We start from the raw sequence: 22,332 nt of genomic DNA on the forward strand, positions 1-22,332 counted from the left end.
TAGCATCGATCTGGTTCAGTCCAAGAACAGCTAATGTGACTTTTCCATTGGATTTTGGATTAGTGCAGAAAATAAGCTCTGGGGCAAACAAAAGTTTATGACACTAACGCTAGCTTCATACTACAGAAGTTTTGGAATGATCTGGCTCAGAGAACTTTGATGCCTTCGTACTGAGGTCCTGTAATATGAAGGGTTTACAGATCCAATATTAACCCTCCTGAACTGCTCCTAAACTCACTGGGGCTGCCCTGATAATTTTAAAACATGTTTGATATTCACAAGTTAAAATCTGGATGATTACATCAGTATGGAAGCGAAACTGCCATGAAACATTTAACATTTTAGCCCTTGTGCTTAACGTTGGCTAGCATGCTACTGTTGACAGCTTTTGTTTTTTCTTATTGCAAAATGTCACTACAGCAAGTTGTTGATCTAACACTATGGTAATTTGTGCAATAATTCAACTGTTTATTACTCAATAATGCAATAATAATTCAATAGCACAATACACTGAATCATTACTGTGCATTTAAACCAACCTATACTCTTATTTATAATACTGTTGCATCCTAACACACTTATCCCCCATCTTAAGCTTTATTGTTGTTTCGCCCTGTTTATGTGTACCACTATTGTATACATTGCTGTTTACATACATATTTTTTACATATCTCTTATTTCTATTTTTTCTATACTGCTGTATATTTCTATTCTTATATTTTCTAATATTCTTATATGATATACATTGATATACTGTAACAAATTATTTCCTCTGGGGATCAGTAAGGTATTTCTTATTTTGATTTCGATTCTGTTCCACTACATGAGATCACATTCCCCATTAAATCACATGAGATCATGCGAGATCATACTCAACTCTATTGCACGATAACTTTTTTAGTTTAATTCAAGAGTCTGAGTTGGACCCAAACTTCAAAAATCTATTACACTGCGTGCCTTGAAAAACAGTGTAGAGTGTGATTTGTGTTTGAAATTAGAGAGAAGAGAATCTTATGCAACCAGATTCCAAAATCGGTTAGGAATTTAAAACTGTGAGCCTAGCTTAACATGTTTTGTTCAGCAAGATAGTCTCTACAAAGAGACACTGCTTTTATGATCTTTAAAGAGTAAATGCAATTGCCAGAAGTAAAAAGTAAATATAACTATAATGCTGACCTATAGGGGACTAGTGTTCAGAGTGATGACATTTAATATCCCAGACAACCTCTGTTAGCAACTGCCGATATATACATAAAAGCTTTAAAATATTTGTCATAGAACCAAATCTCTTAAGCTTGTGTTAACCACAGACCTTATTTCAGGCATCTAACCAAAAGCCCATTCAAAAAACCCACTGACTGCAAGATGAGGAAACCAGTAGTGCTAATATGCTAACACATTTCCTGGTTTTAGGACTCATTCCTGCAGCACTCTATAGCTATGCATTCCATCATTTATCCCATTGCATAATTTTAGAGCAGAATTTAACTAAAGCACTAAAGAAATCACTAAACAAACCTTCTCTGTAATGATGAACCAACTCGGATTAACATCCACTTTCAATCATAAACTATAATGCCAGCTCTGTCTCCCCACCTAACTTTAATTGGCTTCCTTGGGTGCAAATAACATCACACCTATATACACAAAATGAATAACAAAGAAACAGAGGTTTCTTTCAATGTGCTCACTCAACCATGCCAAAACTGGGGCTGGCAAATGACCTTTGTGGAACCTGTGCTAATGGGCTAGTCTTACCACAATAACTTGTGCATTCAGTCATAAAATGGGAATTGAGATAGATAACACGTGTGTCTGGCATCATGTACAATGCATCTATTGCCTTGGCAAATTGCTTTGATCATATAAAGCTTATTGGGTGCAGAGGCACTGAATTTGCTCCAGCAGGTAATAAAATAGCAGCTCAGTTTATTGGATTACAACAATGGATGCCACCTTTCACTTAAGTGGGAAGCCAAGAGAAAAGGCATGCCAGTTTGTGAGTTTCTGTGTGTTAGTGTGTGTATGTGACTTACAGCATTCAATGGGGTTCGAAGTAGCCTGCAAGGACACAGTCCTGCCATTGGGCTGGTTGATGTGCACTCGAAACACCAATCGTACACGTGTGTTTTTACGTCCGATGTCTGTTTCCCCTTTGCGGAGCTCGATATCTGAATTACGCAGCTTCAGGATCCCTGCACAATCGATTCTGGAAAAGGGGCAGAGACGGGCAAAGTTTAACACCATATTTCAAAGATGACATTATATAAACATGATAATAGAAAGGTGAAGTTCAGAGTTTAGCAGTTTTTTTTTCACTTTCGAGGCAGACCTGTATGTTAACACAAAGCAAAATACATCAGTCTTTGCTTTCTCTGCTATTTCCAAAACATTCTCACGTCCAACTCATCAAATACGATCTCTAGTGCCACTTTTGCATGTGCAGGACTCTGCAATCAAGTTAGAAATAATAACATGGAATTGTCTAAGTAGACTGCGAAAATAAAGGCAACAAAATAACTTGGTTAGGTTTAGGTAAAGCTCATGGGTTAGAATACATAAATTTGTATCGTACCGTAAATGTACTGCACAGTAACAAAACAAACCGTAATGTAACGTAACGTAATGTAACGTAACGTAATGTAACGTAACCCAATGACATATAACGCAATTTGTTAGTTAATGTACATAACGTAAGTAACATAAGATAATGTACAAAATTTAACTTAGATATGTAACATAAATTAGATATGTTAGGCAAGTTCTGTATTCTGTAAGTTAAAAATAAGTCAGCACTAACTAATGGTCTCAAAGTCAGTTAAAAGTCCCGTGTTTTTTTTGACCCATCTCAGCCATACCCGGATTTTCAGCACATCGTAACATTATGCCCTGTCCACATAGACATGGCATGGGTATTTTTTTTTTTTTAAATTAGCTTTTTCTGTACCTTTCGGCCTTTCATCCACATACAAATGCTGCTCTAAGTCACTCAAGAGGTTTTTGAAAACTCCTAGCTAAGTAAAGGTATATTAAAAACTCAAACAGGGAAACCAGAGTTTTCGTATTGTAACGTCACAGATTATGCACTGTTGTCTCCCTTGTTTGACATCAGAGTGCTGTTACCTTATTTGTTTACATGAGGGCCTAAATTGTACAATGGTGCAATGGCGAGGACACTTTTGAATCAATGGCCTGATGAACTTGAATGAGGGCGTAAATGGATGCATGTTGTATTTATCTGAGCAATTCTGCAAAATTGTGGATGCATTTGGACTGTCCAGACAAGTCGTGGCAGTCATCAGCCGACAAGTCTGTCAGGCCATCACCATCCTTCTGTGTCCAGACAACATCAAAACAGAGAGTACAGAACCCGAAGGGAAGTGTCAGAGGGGTAAATACAGCATAGTAGTTTGAAGCATAGCCAAGATACCCTATTTGATGCGTTAGAAGTGAGAAGGGGCTGCCATTACACAGCGATGTTTCCTACATAAAGTACTGTATGTACAAAGGCTGAAATGAGAGCAGATTTGATGCCTCGACTCGACTTGGCTGTTAGAACTGAGACACTGAGCAGAGTTGCTGTGCATTAAGACCAGCAGTGAAGTCCCCGCTGGTGTTACAGATCATGCACTGGAGGTTCACGGGAGCATGACCGTGTCATTATTAATCCAGCATGTCATCAAAGACGGAGTTGGACATTAATGACTTCACATCACAGTTTTAAAGGGTCACGGTGGTCCAAGAATTAGCAGTTCTCTGGAGGAAGCCTCTGGGCTGAGCACACCACGTCCCATGAGCTGCAGTCAGTATACACAAAGTCACTTTACTGCTGTCTGAGTGCAGCAAGCCCCTCTAGTCCCCTCACACTATTCAAGACTTACACTTCATACATTTAGGGTTTAAACCTCCGTTAATCATTGCCATGTGCAGCAGCAGACCTTTTACTGAGCTGTCTGTCTTTATTTATTTCATTTCACAATTTGGGAGGTAAAGGGGTGAAATTTTCTTTCCCCTTTCTTCGTGGAAAAAAAGCATTCATTTTCAGCCATGGCCTTTCATGCATTTAAATAAAACTTGTGTGGCTGGTAAAACAGTGAGGGAATACAAATGGGATATGGTTTGGCATTTCAATTATTTTACATGGTAGATTTTTGGGCACCTTTCCTGGAACTTGGTAAATGTCAGGTTTTATACCAAGTCATTTCTCCCCTTGACTTCGGTTTGGACAATATGAATAAATAAGAAAAAAAATAAAATAAATAAATAAAAAACATTTTATGCCGTCTAGGCACTCCTTATCAGCCCGGCATGAGGTAAGTGTTCTGTCATGCATATGGTTTTAAAACAAACACAAGATGATGGACAACATGGATGAGTTTGTAGACAGTTTTCACGGCCTATATAACCTGAGATGTGGGACAGTTAAAACTTCAGCTAGGAAAATGTTTACACAAGATGAAAGTTACAAGGCACGCTCAACATGTGAGCTGAAAAAACAACTTTTTCATAGTAACTGTAGTGACAACAGTCAAAAACTTACCTTGCAGTGCATTCCCTTGCTTATTAGGTTGCAGGTATTTATGATCATACAGTATGTTGAATTTTCAGAAGGGAATGTACAACTTTAAATTAATGTATGCTATGTGCATGAGATGAATTTTCCTAGAATAGGAAAGAAAGACAGATTGAAACTGTCTGAAAGTTTGACTGCAGCTCTCGACTGTCTGCATCCCACACAGCGTTCAAATGATCGCTGGCATGAGAGCAGATAGATGGATGCTGTAGCGTTATCAAGACGACTGTTAAACAGCTCAGTGGAAAGAGACAGTTAAAGGCTTTTCTCTGTCTTTGACCTTTCAGATAGTCGGCGGAGAAAGTCAGAACTTTCGCTCCTTTTCCTTTAGCATGTGTGCTGACGACAAAGGGGAAAAGAAACTTCCTCTTCAATATTTTTTGTAATATCATGTTCATCCTAAGGGACACATTAAGTCAAGGCAATTCAGGGGCAGCCCTAAATATGATACAATATAAGGGAAATTGTGGTATTGTTGGAAATGATATTGTAAGGCAGTACGAATGTTAAAATCATTGAACCAGAAGAAGGCCACTGTCCAGTCAGGAAACTCCAATGTCCTATAAATATCTGTATTCAAACAAACCTGAAAATATGTCCCAGCAAAATAAGGTGCATTAAATCATTACTGATTCTTTTTTGCAAAAAGTTTAAGTATTTTAAAATTTGCAACAGCAAAGAATAAACTTGAGGTGCAGTAAGAGGTAACGGCCTTATGTAACCTATGTTCAGAGGTACAGTGGTTTTATCCATAACACAGAGTTCTGGGCCCCGGTCCAAAAAATTCAGTGCTGCCTAGTCTGAGCGGAGCCCCAGGACAGGAGCTATTGCCCGAACACACTGCAGAGCTCAGCCCCTTGGATTACTGCAAGTCTACAGGGAGGATGAAAGAGACCAAGGCTGATTTACCTCAGCCTAGTGAACGGATGCTAATGTTTTTAAAGGTAAACCAGGTTTATATTTAGTAGAGTATTTCATGTGATTCTAACCACACGTTCACTTTTGCAAAGTGAAATATGTCTGGTTGAGCTCACAGACCACCAGAACTCATAATGAGCAGATATCCTAACTGGTAGAGAAAACAGACTTTTTTTCACTGCAGCCATATTGATATAAAATAGTAGAGTAAACACAGGTGTTACCAGTGATACTAATTAAGGCCCTGTTCCATTTAATGTAGCAGAGTCTTTCCAGAGAGCCAACGTGCCCAACAGCAGCACACTGACTCTGTTTGACCTAAATGGAATATAAACTTAATTAGTATCATTGGTAACACCTGTGTTTGCCCTACTATTTCAAGTCAAAATGTCTACTGTAAAAAAAGGTCTATTAGCTTGCTAGCTAGCTCATCTTGCAGTAAACACTAGAGCTGGATGATTAGACAAATGCTATTTTTGCTAATTTAATGGTTTGCGAGCTGCTGCTAAGTTGCTCACTCTCATTCAGCTGCAGAGTACATGCCCGCTCAGCCAGAGGATGAATGATAGGAAAGCAGCCTGTAGAACCAGAATATTTTCACATATATCTCTGTTAATTTATGATTTATTTAGATCAAACCAGAGTTGGTGATTGTTAAAATAGTGGAAAGAATAAACAAGATAGTTTTGTTGAGTTTTACTTTATTTTTGTATCTTGTTTTTTCATGAAGTTTGCTTTATGATGTGTTAAGGCAATTATAAGCATGTCTTACTTCTATCAAACAGAGAGACTTTGGTTGTATATATCTGTTCAGTTGTATTTTTCTGTTTAATAAGAAAAATAGGTGTGAATAGGTGAATATTTCCTTTCTTGAGACTTTGAGCTTATTTTGTCTATCTACTGGATTTAGCAACTGTACATAGCATACACATGCACATATCTCCCAGCTGAGACTCAGGAAGGGGTTGGGGTTGAAGGGTGATATATATATGAACAATTGCTGGTTGATGGGCTGACGGTGGCCAGTTAGAAAATTATGGAAAACTATTGCCCAGCTCTAGTAAACACTAATGTTAGTCAACACAGACATAATGTATGTTAGCTAACGTTAATGTTTGCCGCATAATTTAATTGATCGCCATCGTTTACGTTATTAGTAACATTGATGGTTTTCCTACTATGATAAGTCATAGTGTCTGCTGTCAGTGCATTAAAGACATATATTACACTCCAGGAGTAATTTGAAGTTTTTTCCCTCATACACTTTATTGGTCATTAACTGAAGTTTTGAATTGGCAGTTCTCTTCTTCATCTGTTTGAGTTCAAACTTTTTCATAGCACATTGCAGGGTGTAGGGGTATAAGTAATTGAGCACCCTGAAATTTTAATCCTGATTTTGGGTTTCATGCATCATACTGGTGGACTGTGAGACTGTCAGTGTTTCATGAGTCTAGTCTGGTTGTTACTTTTTAAGACATAATTTGTGCAAACGATGGCTTCCATGAGGGCTCCTGGTTGGATGTTTATTTATCAAGTGCAAGCCTCTAGCTTTTAGAGTCCCTACATAGTGCACACATTGGTCAGAATTAAAGCACCCATGAATTCAGTGTGTCAACACTTGAGTGCTTACTTCACTTTCTTGGAAATCATGCATCTCCTGGGGTAAAAGTCCAGATCTCAGTTTTGAAGGCATATTTAGAAGTGTGTGCTGTACAGTACCTATCATCAGGCATTCTGTTTGTAGAGCGAAAGCAAAGACGAAAGTGCAGAGAAAGAAGTGTGTGTGCATTTTTGTGAGTGTTTTGCGGGGTTACCAGTGAAAAATATGGAAAGAAAAAGATGAATATGTGACTCATGAAGGTCTAAGAGGCACTCACATGGCTCTCATGTTGTTTTCAGGCAGCAGAGGGATCTCCAGAATTTTGGTGTTGGATTGCATGACTTCGTGGCTGGCGGTGGAGACGGTCTTGCCGGTGATGCGGTGGACCTGGTAGAAGGCATGTGGTCGCAGGAGGCGGTCGTCTGCGGTCCCTATGAACAGCTGCAGGGTGAGCGGCTCGCTTTCCATGTAGCCATAAAGCTGGCGGGAGAACAAAGGCATCCAGGTGAGAGGCAACATCAGGTTTTAAGACCCCCATCTCAGGCAACCCCTCATTTAGGAAATAGAAATTGAATGCACATCGGCTACCAATAGTTAAAGGGGGTTTTAATGATAGCTCTGACATGGTAGAGGGGCTGCGAAAATAAGCCCCTTTTCTTTGTTTGTTTTTTGGTTGGGTTGGAGACCCTTTTTCAGTGGTCTTTGCTGTTCTTTTTTCGTGTTAGTTCTACATTCCTTTAGGGGATTGTGAAAAAAGAAGGTTTTGATGTTTCTGATGTCTGTCTCGGGTTGGGATCTCCTGGGTACAGACATGGGGGCTGATGGAGGGGATGGCTTCCCATCACTTCACTGTTCATTAAAATCTCACTGCTGCTATTAAAAAAGTGCCCACAGAGAGACAACCAGTTGACAGTGACTCAGTGGAAAGTGCCCCTTACAGAGACAAAATAAGAAATCAGGGCAATCGTCTGCCTCGAGATGTGCTGCTCACAGGCTCTAAAGTTGGTGGAAACATTGGGACAACATACTGGCGATGTTTAAAGTAATATGCTGGGTGGAGCACCCTGGAATTTGCTACAACATCACATATCACAAAAGCTTGGCTGCAACTATGTCCTTGCAATGACTTTGTGTTAGTAGGGATACCAATTTCCCTGTATTGGAGTTGCAACTATTAGCCAACAATCAACCAGTCAAAGAGAAAGAAGAAAATTAGTCAAAGAAGAAAATTACTTGACAACTACTTTGATATTTGGTTGATTGTTTCAGGCTTTCTTCAAGCAAAATCTCAATAATTTGATGGTTTCAGCATCTTAAATGTAAGGATTTACTGCTTTTGTTTGTCATTTATAATAGTAAATAAAGAATATTTGGGTTTCGGACTGCTGGTTGGACAAGAAGAAGCAATTTGAAGAGGTAATTTTAGATGCATTTTTCACAATTTTTGTCATAGCATTGACTAAATGATTAATTGATTGAAATTAAGTGGCATATATAATGAAAATCATTGTTAGCTGCAGCCCTACCCCTGTATGAACATCTATGGGATGGGATGACATTTGGGAATTGACAAACCATAAAAATCATTAGAATAAATAAAAAGGAAATAAAAAGGAATTAGAATCATTGAAATTTTGCTTTTACTGTCTTTCAATAACAAGTATCAGCGTACATTTAGAGTGCTATAAATGACCCTATACTGATACATAAGTTGTCAAATTCAGCAAACTTTACACCTAACTGCAATAACCCCCAAAAAGCTTACTGAGCTTGGCATGCAGACGGGACCCAGCCCCCTTTGCCTTTGGGCAGTTATGAACATGCATTATGATTTCCATTAAAGCTCAGAGACTGTGTCCCACTGTGATGAAAGAGACTCCTGTATCAGAACCACCACTTCAAACAAGTACCACTTCCTCTCAAAGACGTCCATTAGCTGCTACTGCTCAACTAATAAAAAGATCAAATCTTTTAAAAAAGAGGAGAAACCTCCACGGCCATGCATAGTTTGAAAAGTACTGTTGACTTTGGGGGTCAACGACAGACTTCAAATATAACCTGTGGCTGCCAATTTACATTCAGCATCCCTGGATCCTTTTCTGACACTGTCGTAAGTAACGTTATTTGATGATTTAACCGAGTGTGTAATGGCTCAGAAATATGAACACACAGACAGGGTTGCAAATTCCAAAGTGTGGTGAAGGACAACTGATACTTTGTGAGTGATTTCTGACCAGAATAATTTGCCAACCAAATGTGGATTTCTAGTGGAACTGAGCCTTACTCTGCAGACCTCCCAGGATATTCTTGCTCTCTGCAGTGCAAAGTGGTCATACAGTATGGTCATATGGGCGGATGTCAGTGTGGCCTTAGAAATCTCTCCAATCTGAAAACCGTCAGAAAATGCAGAATCCATCTGGTTCAAACCAAGAGAAAACTGAGAGGACTAAGCTTCTCATCGAGTGGACCTCCGTGGATCCACCCAGGTGGCTACTTGACCACATGTGACATTTACTGTGAAGGATCACTTACTCTAGACCAGCGCTCACCAAGCCACGACCATCTGAAGAATCCCACAAATTGGTCAATTACCGCGGCACACACCGGTGCATCGCTTCAGACCAATTTTCTTTGAGCTCCATGAAAACAGTAGTACCGTCAAACGGAATAAAAGACCCCTGTTGTTTGTCTAACAGACTGAGTCATATAACAAAATGCAGACCACATGTAACCTATGACATAATCTGATTAATGGGTTTATAATTACCTTTCTGAGGGTGGTCAGGGATCTTGGGGGGGTGGGGGAGTGGGGGCGTATGAGGAAGAGGAAAGTTGGTAGAGGACTGGAGAGCTATGTCATTAGAAGTCTGTGGAAATTAGTGCTCAAAGATGTGTGATGTCTCTCTTCATTCTTTCACTCTAGTTGATCCATTAAAATGGTCTGCCAGTTGCTACTACTGTTTTTAAGATACTATTATCAATCCATTATCAAGATTTTCTCAAAGGAAAGAGAAATTAGATCTTTGCTGAGCCACCATGAGCAGGCTAGTTAGGCTACTAACTTTTAGCTAGCTCGCAAACAGTGTAAAGTTTTGCTAATTTTTTTTTAGCTTCCTAGCAAACAAGTGTTCTCAAATCTTTTAGTCTTTAGTTAACTTTTAAGCTAGCTAGGAACTAATTCAATGTTTTGTTAACTTACAGCTAGCTCGCAAACAATGTAACAAGCTATACGGAACTTAAGAATGGTTTCTTCCCTTCCTTTATACTCACTAGGCCCTGACAACACTCTGATATGTTATTTATTTATTTGAATTTGTCTAGACTATTAATTTATTAATTCTATTAATCTTCTATTAATCTATTAATTTCAGTTTGCATCAATAAATTTGGATTCACTAAGCTGAGAATAGTTATTTATTGTGCAACTGTGCTCTGCTTACTTTTAAATGTGAATTTAATCATTTTCAACCTTAGTTTTACTCTGATTAGATTGAAAACAGAATTATTATTAATCTTTGATAATGCCTTTGACTTGAGAACAAATCTGTCTGGATACTGTATTAAAAGTTGTCTGGCCTGATAATAAACCTGAAGATTAAATACCTTTAGTCTGAACTTGATGATGACAGATTTTTTGGATTTGGGACAAAGCAGAGGACGTGTTCTTTTTCTTCACAGTGAAAGAATTTAATTATGTTAAATAAAAATAGAATATGACTAGTCACTGGAGTAGAGCTTATATCCATATGTTTCAATAATCTCAGCACCAGTGGTTATCTGGCTTTGATCTTTGATTCAGATATCAAGGGAGTGTAAAGCTACGGCTGTCATTCATCTCCACTTTCAGCCGTCCTATTTTTCTCCTCAGCTCCACATAGTGTCTCTAGCAGCTGTCTTGACCTGTGAGCTAGTCACACATGCTAGTCATCAGTGAGTTAGGCCGAGGTCAGGAGCTTCTTGAAGTTTTGGCATCCCGAGGGACCACTTCATCTATGCGGTGATCTCACCAGCAGACCCTGCTCTGCTTGTTATATTTTACTTATGGTGTCACCAGAGGTAATTATCCATAGCCACACATGCTACCAGTTACTTGTGTATTGACTCGTGAGAGCTCTACGGCGGAGCATGAGGTACAAATCTGAAACACCGGAGCATTAAATTGCATGACGTCCCCTTATGATTTAATAAAGCGCAGGCAGCCACGCTACAAAGCTGTGTCGTCTGTCACTGTTGCCTCAGAAGGCGTCTTTGGATTTCTCGGTGACCTCCAGCCATTACCTCAGCCGCCACGTGGCTGCGAGGAGGCCCCGCAAGAGAGGCAGGACGGAGGAGCAGAGGAGGGGGTCTTTATCCCTTCACTCTTCTTGCGGTAGCACACAATAACGGTGGCGTCCACACTTGAAGCCGTAGTGACCTCATGACAGAGAGGAAGTGATTAATGAGGTCAGGTAGTCCCTCTCGGTGACGCTGGTCTTCCCAGCAGCAAAAGAAGGCGGTCTAGTCCCCCTTGGGCGACCTCCCCCGATCCCTTTACCATATGTGCTCCCTGACCCTCTCCCTTTAGCTTCTGCGTAAGTCCTGTGACGCTCACTCAGACTCAGACCACAAGCAGAGCGCAAAGCTTACTTCTTCATTTTATTCTCAAAGGGGGAATAAGACGGGGAGAGGGGAATAAAGTCAAAATAGTGCCGTAAACTTAGAGTGTGGGCTGACGACAGCGGCTTCACACACACCTGTGACTTCAGCTTTGTATTTGTATCTAATGCAGCCTGCGAGGTTGGACCAGAGAGCAGCTAATTTTGACCAGATGAGCTTTTCAAAGCCGTAACTGCAGCCTATCTGGCACACGCACTGTATATTTATTTTGAGATAATCTAAACCGAGGGTTGAATCAAGGCTTGATTTGCAGCTGTTTCAGGGTGCCAACTTCTGCCACTGTGTCAGCTAGATCCATTTACACCTCCCACCACAAGCCACTGTTGCACGAGCCATTTTCTGATAGCTGAGGCACAAGTAAAACATTGTGGATATGGCAGCTGATGCATTAATTGTGTAATTGTATGCAGCTGTATTGTCTGGGTCAGTTGTGATGATGTGGAGGGGTGCTGGGCTAAGAAGGGAGAGGAGGGTGCATCCCGTATTCTTTCCACCATTCATCCTCCAGTCCCTTTGGACTGTTACAGATCCATCATCAGTGTAGAAAGTCCTTGAGAAACAGCCCCAAAAGATTTTTTTTCTCTGTCTTTCTTAATTTTCTTTGCTTCACTCAACAGAAATCTGTTGTGATAAAATAATGATACACACTGTCTTTTTTTTCAAATGAATAATGTATACTCAATAAAATATAAATGCAGCACTTTGTTTTTGCTCCCATTTTTCATGAGTTGAAGTTAAAAACGCTATGACTTCCTCTGTGACACAAAAGGTTTATTTCCCTCAAATTTTGTTCACAAATTTGTTAGTTTTATTGAGCATGTCTCCTTTGCCAAGATAATGCATCAAATTGGCAATTTTTGTGACCAGCTAACGCAACGTACATGGATTCATGCATGCATGCATTCACAAACACAAACAACCACTCGTTATCCATAGCTTAAGTGTAAGAAGTGGGACTGGTGGCCTGGTAGCAGAGTTGGTAGAGTATTCACCCTGTGTACTGAGGCCATGAGTCCTCTGCAGCGGCTGCGGGTTGACTCCCACCTGTAGCCCTTTGCTGCATGACATTTCCCCACAATCTCTCCCCCTTTCCTATCTACACCTGCTGTAAATCTCTCTGACAAACTGTTTGTGAGGTATTAAAGGAAGTGAGGGCTAACCATCACCAATGAAAAATGAACTTTTAGAGTCAGAATACACTCATTCCAATGACGGCTGTGGCTGAAGTATAGGAGACGGGGCTAACTTGCACTCATGAAATTGGTATTCTCTGCTGAGTGCAATGATGCCTCACACAAGTCTACAACAAACAGTTCATTGGTTTTGTTATGTTGTACATAGTTATAAACCTTTTTGCTATGGGCCTCTTCCACTACCACACACCTTTTAGCCCACTGGCATGAATACAAACACACACCTTTCAGAATTTCAGCCTCCTTGGGCAAAAACTGTGGCCACAAAAAGATGGAGAATTTTTGTTGGCTGGCCAACTGATGGAGCAACCTGTGGAGCTGCTGGTTGCAGCTAATAAACCTTTTGTGTGCAAAGAAGAAGTCTTAAATCCTTCTCTTCATCTTATAAAAAATGGGAGCAAAAACACAAGTGTTAAATTTATATTTTTGTTGAGTATATTTAAATTGCAAATTTTAGATGTCAATTTTTTTTAGTAATAGTGGCAGTCTCAGTGCTGCCTGCCTCTGGCCTCAATAGTTCAAAGAAAGGATTTGAACATGTAATGTTTAATAATGACTTGCTGGTAAATTAGATGTGTCTGGCCTGGCTTGAAATTGAGTGTCAATACACTCTACAGGCCTGCAGTGGGCTGCCTTCTATCCCTCCGCAGTGATTTCATCACTGCCTGGAGAAATGTCATGACTCGTAGAGGTCCACGTGGCGCAGAGAATTGGAGGAGAGGAGAGGGAGAAGACGACTGGAAGCAGCAGAGGAGGGGAAGGGGGGAGAAACCGAAGCAGGGGAGGAGAAATACAACAGCAGATTCAGGCTTTTTCCCATTATCACGCTCCCCTCTCTCTGTCAAGTGCTGACAGTCACACAGCCAACCTCTGCTGTACCCAATTAAATGTACACTCATCCAAGTTGTCTCCCCATCCAGACTTTACTCCATCACCCTCCTGCCCCGCTAATGTCTCCAGTGCCTCATATTGAATGCATAAGGAAACATATGCAATCCTTTAATGTGCTGCATTCCCGTATAGCTCCAAAAGCTGCTCCTTTTATAAGCAACCAAACAGCCATATCCCTCAAACGTTTTTGTTGAACTGAGTAGTGTAGTGTTATGTCATTGAGGGCATAGTTTCAAGCACTAGCCCATGTCTAGACCAGTGAGGGTCCAAATTCCATATAAAAAGAATGACTTTGTTAGCAGCAAAGTGTGCCATAAGAAATATCATCCAACCCTACAGAGAATTTGAGTAGGATGATGCACGGACGACTGCTGTGTCCCCCAGTAGTACAACTACCACCAGTGTCTTACCTCATAAATCTGTGGGCTGTCTGGTTATCACCTCAAACCAGTGAAAACGATGCGAATTTCACTCCATATTTTCCACTTGCTATTAACTGGTAATTAGTGGTAGCCCAATACCAGTGTAAGGGAAGCCCCGCAGATGGAGAACCACAATTTAAGAGTGGCATAAATACCCCTTTGGGCAACGAATAACAGCCCTGACTAAGCCATAACAGCACTACAGGGTACACCGAGCCTTTTGAATATCAAACAAGAGGCGGCAGTAGATTTAATGAGCAATTAGCAGCTACAGTATAGGGTGCTGTAGATCAGGCTTTTCTTTTGAGACATTACGCAGCCCAGCAAGCACCGGATCCCAAGGTGAAACCGCACATGCGAAGAGCTGAGCACATGTTTGCCAAGGTCTTTCATCGTCGTCGTGGCGGAAACATACTGCAAATTTGATGTGCATTACATACAGTTGCAGAGGAAGGGAGATGGGTATTAAGTCACGCACACGTTAATAGGGATGATGGCCACATCCTGCTGAAATTACACCATGTCTGTTGCTGCTTTAGACTTAATGAGAGGCTGAGGGAGAGAGTGTGTGTATGTGTTAGGGGGAAAGCCCTATAGGCCAGTCATTATCCTATACGAACTGGCCATATGCAGGGCTAGGGCATGCTGTGCAATAGGTTTAATACTCCACAGGTGTTGCTGCGTGCAGTTACTGAGGGTCTGGCGGATGTCTGTGTGTTTCCTGACTGAGGTTGAACCTGAAGCAAACATCTTCAACTGAACCCACATTTAGATCAGTGCCAGGTCATGTCTAGGGCTGTGATGATAACCACATTACCGCAATATCACTGTGTGATGCCCATCGCTGGGTTGAGCTCATTACCATCATCACCTCAAATTTTATTTTTGGAAGGGTCAATCTCATGTTGACATCATTGAACTATTAAAACACCTAAGGATCGGTGATGCTACACAAGTCTGGAACACAGGGTCTGATTTGTCACTGCAGTAAGAAAAAATCCATACCATCACCGCCCTAGTCATGTATTCTGCGAATATACTAGAACTAACTGTGACATCACCCACTAGTTTGTGGAATACCGTTTTGAAGTGTCAAGTTTTGCATTATGGGGGTTGCCATCTTGTTTTTTTATTTTTTTTATTTTTTTGCAACCAGAGTATTTGCAGTACTGATGGAAGCATGGAGCTGGTGTGTGACGTACTGCAGCTGGGACGGTGCTTGGTTTTGGCTCATCCATTCAGCAGGAAATAATGGCGGCCTACCTGGCCACAGGGTTTCTCATATTACACCTAAACAGTACGCTAAAATATGTGTATGAAAACATTTTAGCCAAGAAATAAGCAATGAAGTAAAATAATATTAATCAAAGATATTTTATCAACCGTGTGACAGTTTGATCTGAGTTTCAGGAAACAACAATGGAAATCTGACACAATGGCAGGTGGATGCAATCTTTCTCATATTACAGCTAAACAGTGCACTAAAACATGTTTTAAAAACACTGGTGAGAAATAGCCAATATAATAAGAGAATCTTGATTCATATATGACAGTTTGATCTGAGTTTCGTGAGCCCTGTGTGTTGCACTGGATGGACTCACGGAGAATGACTTGTCAATCTCATGGTAACACCATACTAAAGCACACCCTTCTTATCGTCTATTTTACTCTAAATGGGTTCATAATTTACAAAATACTGCATAGAAGAAGACTTGAGACCATAAACACATTAGGAAACTGTTTGCTGAGGTCATAAATCAAGTGAGAGTTAGGGTCTGAGAGGTAGGTAGGGACTTTTTGTAACCAGTGATTTGGCCCCTGCTGGCCATTATTAAGATTGCAGGTTTAAGGCACTTCCACATTGGCTTCACTTTTCAGATCCGTCCATTATTTAACATACAGTGCTTCTCAATGAAAATAATTCAGTGCAGTTCCACTTTTTCCCCACTGTTATCCTGTGGAAAAACCCATCAGTCAATGCTGTGGTGATATTCTGAGCGAAGGTAGACCCAGGTTGTTTTTTTTTCTCCTGAGCATGGCTCATCATCATCCTGTAGACGTTTGGCATAGCTGTGGTGAGAGAGGCGAGCGTCTGGAACAGTGTGAGAGGAGCCGATAGAGTACCCTCGATCCCCCTAATGGCGTTGTGGTCTGGTGCAGTAAATAAAGTGGAAAAGCAGTCACGGGGGTCACAAAGTGGACCAATCGGGAGAGAGGAGGTTAAAAGGCTGCGGATGCGGAGGAGGGGAAGGAAAGACCAAGTCTGGGTCCAGAATAAATGAGTGAGATTTGCAATGGGAAGCCCAAAGAGCCGGTGCAAGCAGCTGAGGGGTAATGAGTCGAGGTAACCCATAATCTAGAGGTTTTCATCTGAGTGCGGCTGGAGTTTAGACACTCCAATCTCTCCACCCACCCATCCCACAATCCCTCCATCCTGTGTGGGGGATAGCACTGAATGTGGTATGGTTGACAGGATGATGTCAGACCTTATGGATGCTGAACTTTCCTGTGTCTTTGTCAAGAAAACACCTCTGCTTGTTATTTAATAACAAGAAAGCAAAAGTAAATGAGCAGCTGAGCATCTTGGTTTGACTATCTGTCAGTTGCTGTCTCCCAGAAGACATCGTAAGCTGTAGAAACAGTGTATCCCATCATGTTTTTCATCTTGCTCTTTTCTCATCCAGTGTTGCTTTCCAACACACATGTCATCATCACTCACAGTGCATGTGTCTGATCATCCATGAGCTAAAAAAACAATAGAGGGAGGCCTGCTGGTGTGGGCTTGGGAGATGGTTGAAGGATGAACGGTTCATAAGGAGTGACATCCTCAGGCCCCCCAGGGAGGGAGGGAGGCACCGGTGCATGGAAAGGGGAGGTGGCATCCGATGGGTGCTGAGATTCTGACTCCTATCCACCACCACCCCCACCAGCGCCATGCTCAGCCAACCTCAGGGCCACCCAGGCCCTAATCAGCAGGATGCAGAGCATCTCCAGGGGCAGCCAAGCCCCAGCTGCCTGGTGACTCCCTCTGCCCCTTCTCTCTTTTTCTCTCTACTCGCTCCAGTCCTTAGCACAAACACACACACATAGACACTTCCTCTGCTGCTTCCTACACCCGTGTCCCCGTGTCATTATTGACTTATTCTCCTTGACTGCATCTCACCCATCCAGCGCCTGCCACTCATTACCACAGGGCACCAGGGACTATAGCATGCCCTATCCTAAAATGTTGCAACAACACAATTTTGCACAACACTTCAAGAAAGACTAAGGGGCTGTGTCCACCAAAGTGTTTTTTCTTGAGGCCAGCATATTTTTTCTGTTGTTTACAATGGGAGTGCCACGTATTTAAGCTATGCTAGAAATGCCATCTGCATGACAAGGCATGGAGTTTCTATTCTGCACTGAGGACTGCACATTTGGTTTTTTTCCTGGTCACTGAGAGTTGAAAAATGTTCAACTTTGGGTAAAATGCTAACCATTAGACCATTTTCCACACACATGTGCCGGTTCGTCAGCCTAGCACAGCAGGGATTCACATTTCCATTACAGTAAGGCTACCGTGTTATAATGGAGGCATGTCTTATGTGTTTATCTTGACTCAAGAAGCTGTAAAATGGTGGATAAACATGTGTCATTTCCTACATTGTTCACGATAAAAGTTTCCTGTTATTTTGTTATTTCAAAGCTTTTATTTTGAAGCAGCAAAATCAGGAAATGTTGGGTTTTCATCAGCAGTGATTTAACACGACTCCTATCCAACTGACAGCAAATGTGAAACAGTAAAATAAATCAGATACCTGAGAGTAAAAACAGTGACACAGGAGAGAAGCTAAACTTCAAACCACAGAGATTCAGTTAGACACTACAAAAGTACTGAGAGCTGAATAGACTTTTAAAAATGGCTTCCTCTCTAATTTCCTGCACAGATGAGTTGAGTCCTGCAACACACACTCATTAAAGGGGAGTTGTCACAGGTTGGCCACGGTGGAAAAGACATCACCGCAACCCACTTGGAGGCAGGTCGGGCACGCCTCAGCCCCACTCCGGAGAAGTGGTCCATTGTGGGCGTGACTCAGCACAGCTTGACACATCATAAGTGGTAACGGAAATGCATATCAGCACGGCATGGTTTCACCCTGCATTTTACCCAGCCATCCAATCACGGCAGAGGAGGGGTGGGGCAAATACCACAAACTGTGTCCTGCTCAGACAAAAGTACTCCTTGGACTGGGTCCCAGCCAAACAGAGTACTCGCCAAGATGTTATCTCAGCCACAAAAGACCAACCAGTCCGTCTTCTCTCCGTTTGGCCTCCCCTTCATCCAGAGCACAGACTAACGTAAGTACTCAGTATTTGTTGATAACACAAACTATCTACAAAATTAGGTACTTGCAACACTTAAAATGAACTGTTACTTCCACAGATACTCCATATTATAGCTACCAAAGTAAAAAAAAACACTACACTTGAAATGCGCTCTCAAGCTCTCCCAGCTGGGCAGAGGAAAAATGCTTTGTGGACACGGCTCCTAAGAGAGAGTAAGACAGATTTCTGTGTGATTTCTGTTCTCCAAACTGTACAAAAGTCCCCAAAGATACAGTGCATACTCATCTGCAATAGTGTACCCTCTAGCATGTACACATGATTGCGTAATCCTTATGGATTTATCTTTCTGCCAGCTGCTGTGCTTCCAGTGGTTTCCACTGTTTGGAAGCCCTCAAGATATCCCAATTGATAGCACGTGCAATATCACAGGCATAAATCACTCCTCACCAGAAAGTAAGAGTAAAGTGTGAGCTATGTGAGGAGGGGGTGGGTGTTGTGTTGGTAAAGCAGCTGTCATCATATTTTCTCCATGACTACTACTTACTAATAATTGCTCAACACACAAAGTAAGACTTGAAAACATCCTTGCAAAGCTGGCCAATAAAATGCTCCCTGTGTTTTAAGAAATAAACAACCCAAGTCATCAATCTAAATCTGGACGAGACTGTATATGCAAAGACACACAGGACGCTTACTCATGACTTTTTTACCCCAGCCCCTGGGGTGAGTCAGAAAGTGGTGTAAGCTATATCAAAACCAGCCTCACCTGCCAGCCGCAGCAGCTGTGCACGGCAGGCTGCGTCTGGTCAGCCTCACAGGGAGGTGCAAGGGTAAAATGTTGATTCACCCGCATGTTGATATACAAAGGTTTGTAATGAAGGAGCATGATTACCTGTATTTACAGAGAAAACCTGAAGGTTGACAGGCCTGTTTATAACACCACGTTGGCCAACAGCTGTCAAGTGCGTTTGACATTGAGCAGACCAGGATGTGCTGACAACATCTATTTACAAAACAGCTGTGGCGCTAACAGTGTCTGTGTGACAGGGATGGACCACCGACTTGAAACTGACCTGGTCCAAAAACAATGTTTTCTCAAGGTGCAGTGTTTGTTTTAGCCACATGATAAATACATCTGCCATGAAATGAAATCTGAAAATCCAATCTTCAACAAAATGATCATCACTGAATGCCCCTGTATTCAGCAGGTTAAATGCAGTTTTATTTTGATGACATTAAAGGCGACTTAATGCTCAACCTTAGGGACACACGCACACATGGCTGGATCTCCACCTTGAGTAAACCAAGATGTCAGCGGAGTGTGATGACAGTGGAGCAGAGAAAGAAGCTCTGTGCTGTGCTGCTGGTGAGACTGACGTGTGCTCTTTAAGTGTTCGCCAAGTACAATAGTGAGAGGCGATGGTTCAGCTCTATACTAATTGAGTCAGCATGCACTGCACTCGTCAGGGCGAACTTTTGCAGCAGTAGATTGACTCCAAGCTTCAGGGCACATTAATAACGCAGCAGACTAGCACATACAGAAATGTATAGACTGCGGTATGTATACACTGTACTGCTGCTGTATAAAGTCACAGGAAAGGCTTTTGAGAGGTCTTTAAAATCTCTTTAAGTGGCTTAACAAGTTTTACAATAGTCTCTAATTTTCTGATGCAAACTTTAATCAATAGAGGCAATTTAATATTGGTTTATCTGTCAGTTGTAAGTCATGTAATATTTCTCCAGAATAAGCTGTAAGATTTTTGCAGATAATAGTATGAAAGTTTCCATGTTATGGCTGGCAGAGTGCTTTGCCAGTTAGTTGAGCTAGCGACCATTAGCTGTTAGCAGTAAGTAAAGCTATCTTTCCATCAGAAAATTACGTAAACAATATTGGTACTGTATTCCCTGTTGGTCTCAGAGCCTGAGTTTGTCCCAGCGAGCAGCTGTGTTTACTGGGAGGCTGCTGAGTTCAGTTCTGTTGCCCACTAACAGCAGCTAACAGTCACATTTTGCTACTTTAGCAACAAGTCAGCTGCTAAAGTTATCGGTTTGTCAGGAAACTTATTGCTGTAACTGAATCACCAAAACTCAGAGGGCGACATCAGATGGCAAACCAGAAAACATTTTCTCCATAGAAAATAAACATAAAAATCCAGTTTCACCCAAATCAGTGAGTAAAGTTATAAAGTTGTCCTTCTGTACAGTGAGACCTGGCCCCCAGAAACACTCCAGTGTGCTCTGGTGAATGTATGTATATATGTGTACCTCCCTTGCTGAAATTCGTTTCATTGGATGGAAATTTGGTGTACGCAGGACAAGTTATCAACTATTTTTAGTTGTTGTCCAGGAAAAGACAAACTTAAATACCATTAAAAATAACTGTGATCTACAAAACAATTTTTTTGTCATTGTTGGGCCAGATACTGGCATATAGTGAAATACATATGTGATAAAGACCCTTGAACAATGATTTTGATTTCATGAGGCCTTAATTTTTTTATTAAAAAGAAGAAATAGCCAGAGTCTAGACTAATGAAAGAAATGTCATGTCTGCTCTGACTCGACTCTGTGACTGCATGCTGTCATAAAGTCAGCAGCAGCCAAACGTCCATGTCACTCGCTTGTTGTTGGACAGGAAAAAGTGTTGTTAATCAGCATGCACTTGTCTGAGTGTTACCACTTATGCTGTAATGACAGCGAATTATTAAACAGCTTACACACACAAAGAACACCTTGTCTTTGGTAAACAGCAGTGTGTACAGTGATTCTAAAAGAGCTGATTCAACATACCTGTACTACAGGGTGGCCACCTGACAGCGCCTTCACCGCCCCTCGGCTGCCTTCAGTCTCGTAGTGGGCCCTGTGGTGGGACTTTGGCTGTACCTCAATCTGTAGGTTGTACGGGCCGGAGCAGGACGGAAGCTGCCAGTCGAGAGCTGGCAGAGATGGGCTGCAGTAACATGACAGATTTTTATTAGGATAGAATAAAAATACACAGAGTTTTTGCTTGTTTGCTCTCCCAGTGATTGATATAACTTCAGCTCCAATGATTAGTCAATTGAAAGAAAATTAGTTGCCAAGTATACTGCTAATAGATGAATCGTTTTAGTCATCTTTCAAGCAAAAATGTTAAACAATATCCCTCTCAAATGTAAGGATTTGTTGCTTTTTGTCATTTATGATAGCGAATGAAGAATTTTGAGATTTTGGACTGCGATATTGACTGCGATTTTGACATTTTATAAACTAAATGATAACCTATTTCTCATGGAAATAATTGATTGATTAATCAATAATTAGTTGCAGCCCTAGATACAACTTTTATCTACTTTATGAAAGATTTGTTTCTGGGCTAAACATCCAGCGTCCACTTATTCTTTCCAGGATTTTCCAGGTTTCCTGGAATAAAAGCATGATTTTTTTTTCTCTTTTTTAATCTATTGTTAATACTGTAGTCACATATGATTTGCCAAAGTAGGAACAGTGAGTTTACATTTTTTCCACGCTTCGATCACTGCCAAGGACGTCGAAATCAAAAGGTTCTAAACTTGCTTTAAATTAGCCTCAAATTAGGACACTTTGGTGTAATCCAACTGGCTTGATCCTTCTCCATTTCATCATGGACTATAATCTAATCAATTGAAGTCATTCGTTGACGTCCGTAATTCCTCGGGCCAGGGTAATAATTAGTGGCCATTTTTGTGAAAAATAAATGAGAGACTTATGTGCCCTGGTTAGAGAGCAGTGTGT

General features: G+C 41.2%; 1 protein-coding gene across 1 annotated transcript in view; it reads right to left on the reverse strand.

The window, feature by feature from the left end:
• The window catches only part of LOC146321119 (nuclear factor of activated T-cells, cytoplasmic 1-like), a 90,915-nt gene that overhangs the window by 59,999 nt on the left and 8,584 nt on the right, over positions 1-22,332 (reverse strand). The window contains exons 3-5 of the mRNA XM_084726157.1: positions 21,373-21,532; positions 7,369-7,571; positions 2,037-2,209 (exon numbers count right to left, since the gene is read on the reverse strand). Of these exons, the coding sequence (XP_084582283.1) occupies positions 2,037-2,209; positions 7,369-7,571; positions 21,373-21,532 (536 nt within the window). The remainder of the gene's footprint in view (positions 1-2,036; positions 2,210-7,368; positions 7,572-21,372; positions 21,533-22,332) is intronic.

Source organism: Lutjanus erythropterus, chromosome 9 (genome assembly GCF_056507025.1).
Source record: "Lutjanus erythropterus isolate fLutEry1 chromosome 9, fLutEry1.hap2, whole genome shotgun sequence".
NCBI classification, from domain to species: Eukaryota; Metazoa; Chordata; class Actinopteri; order Lutjaniformes; family Lutjanidae; genus Lutjanus; species Lutjanus erythropterus.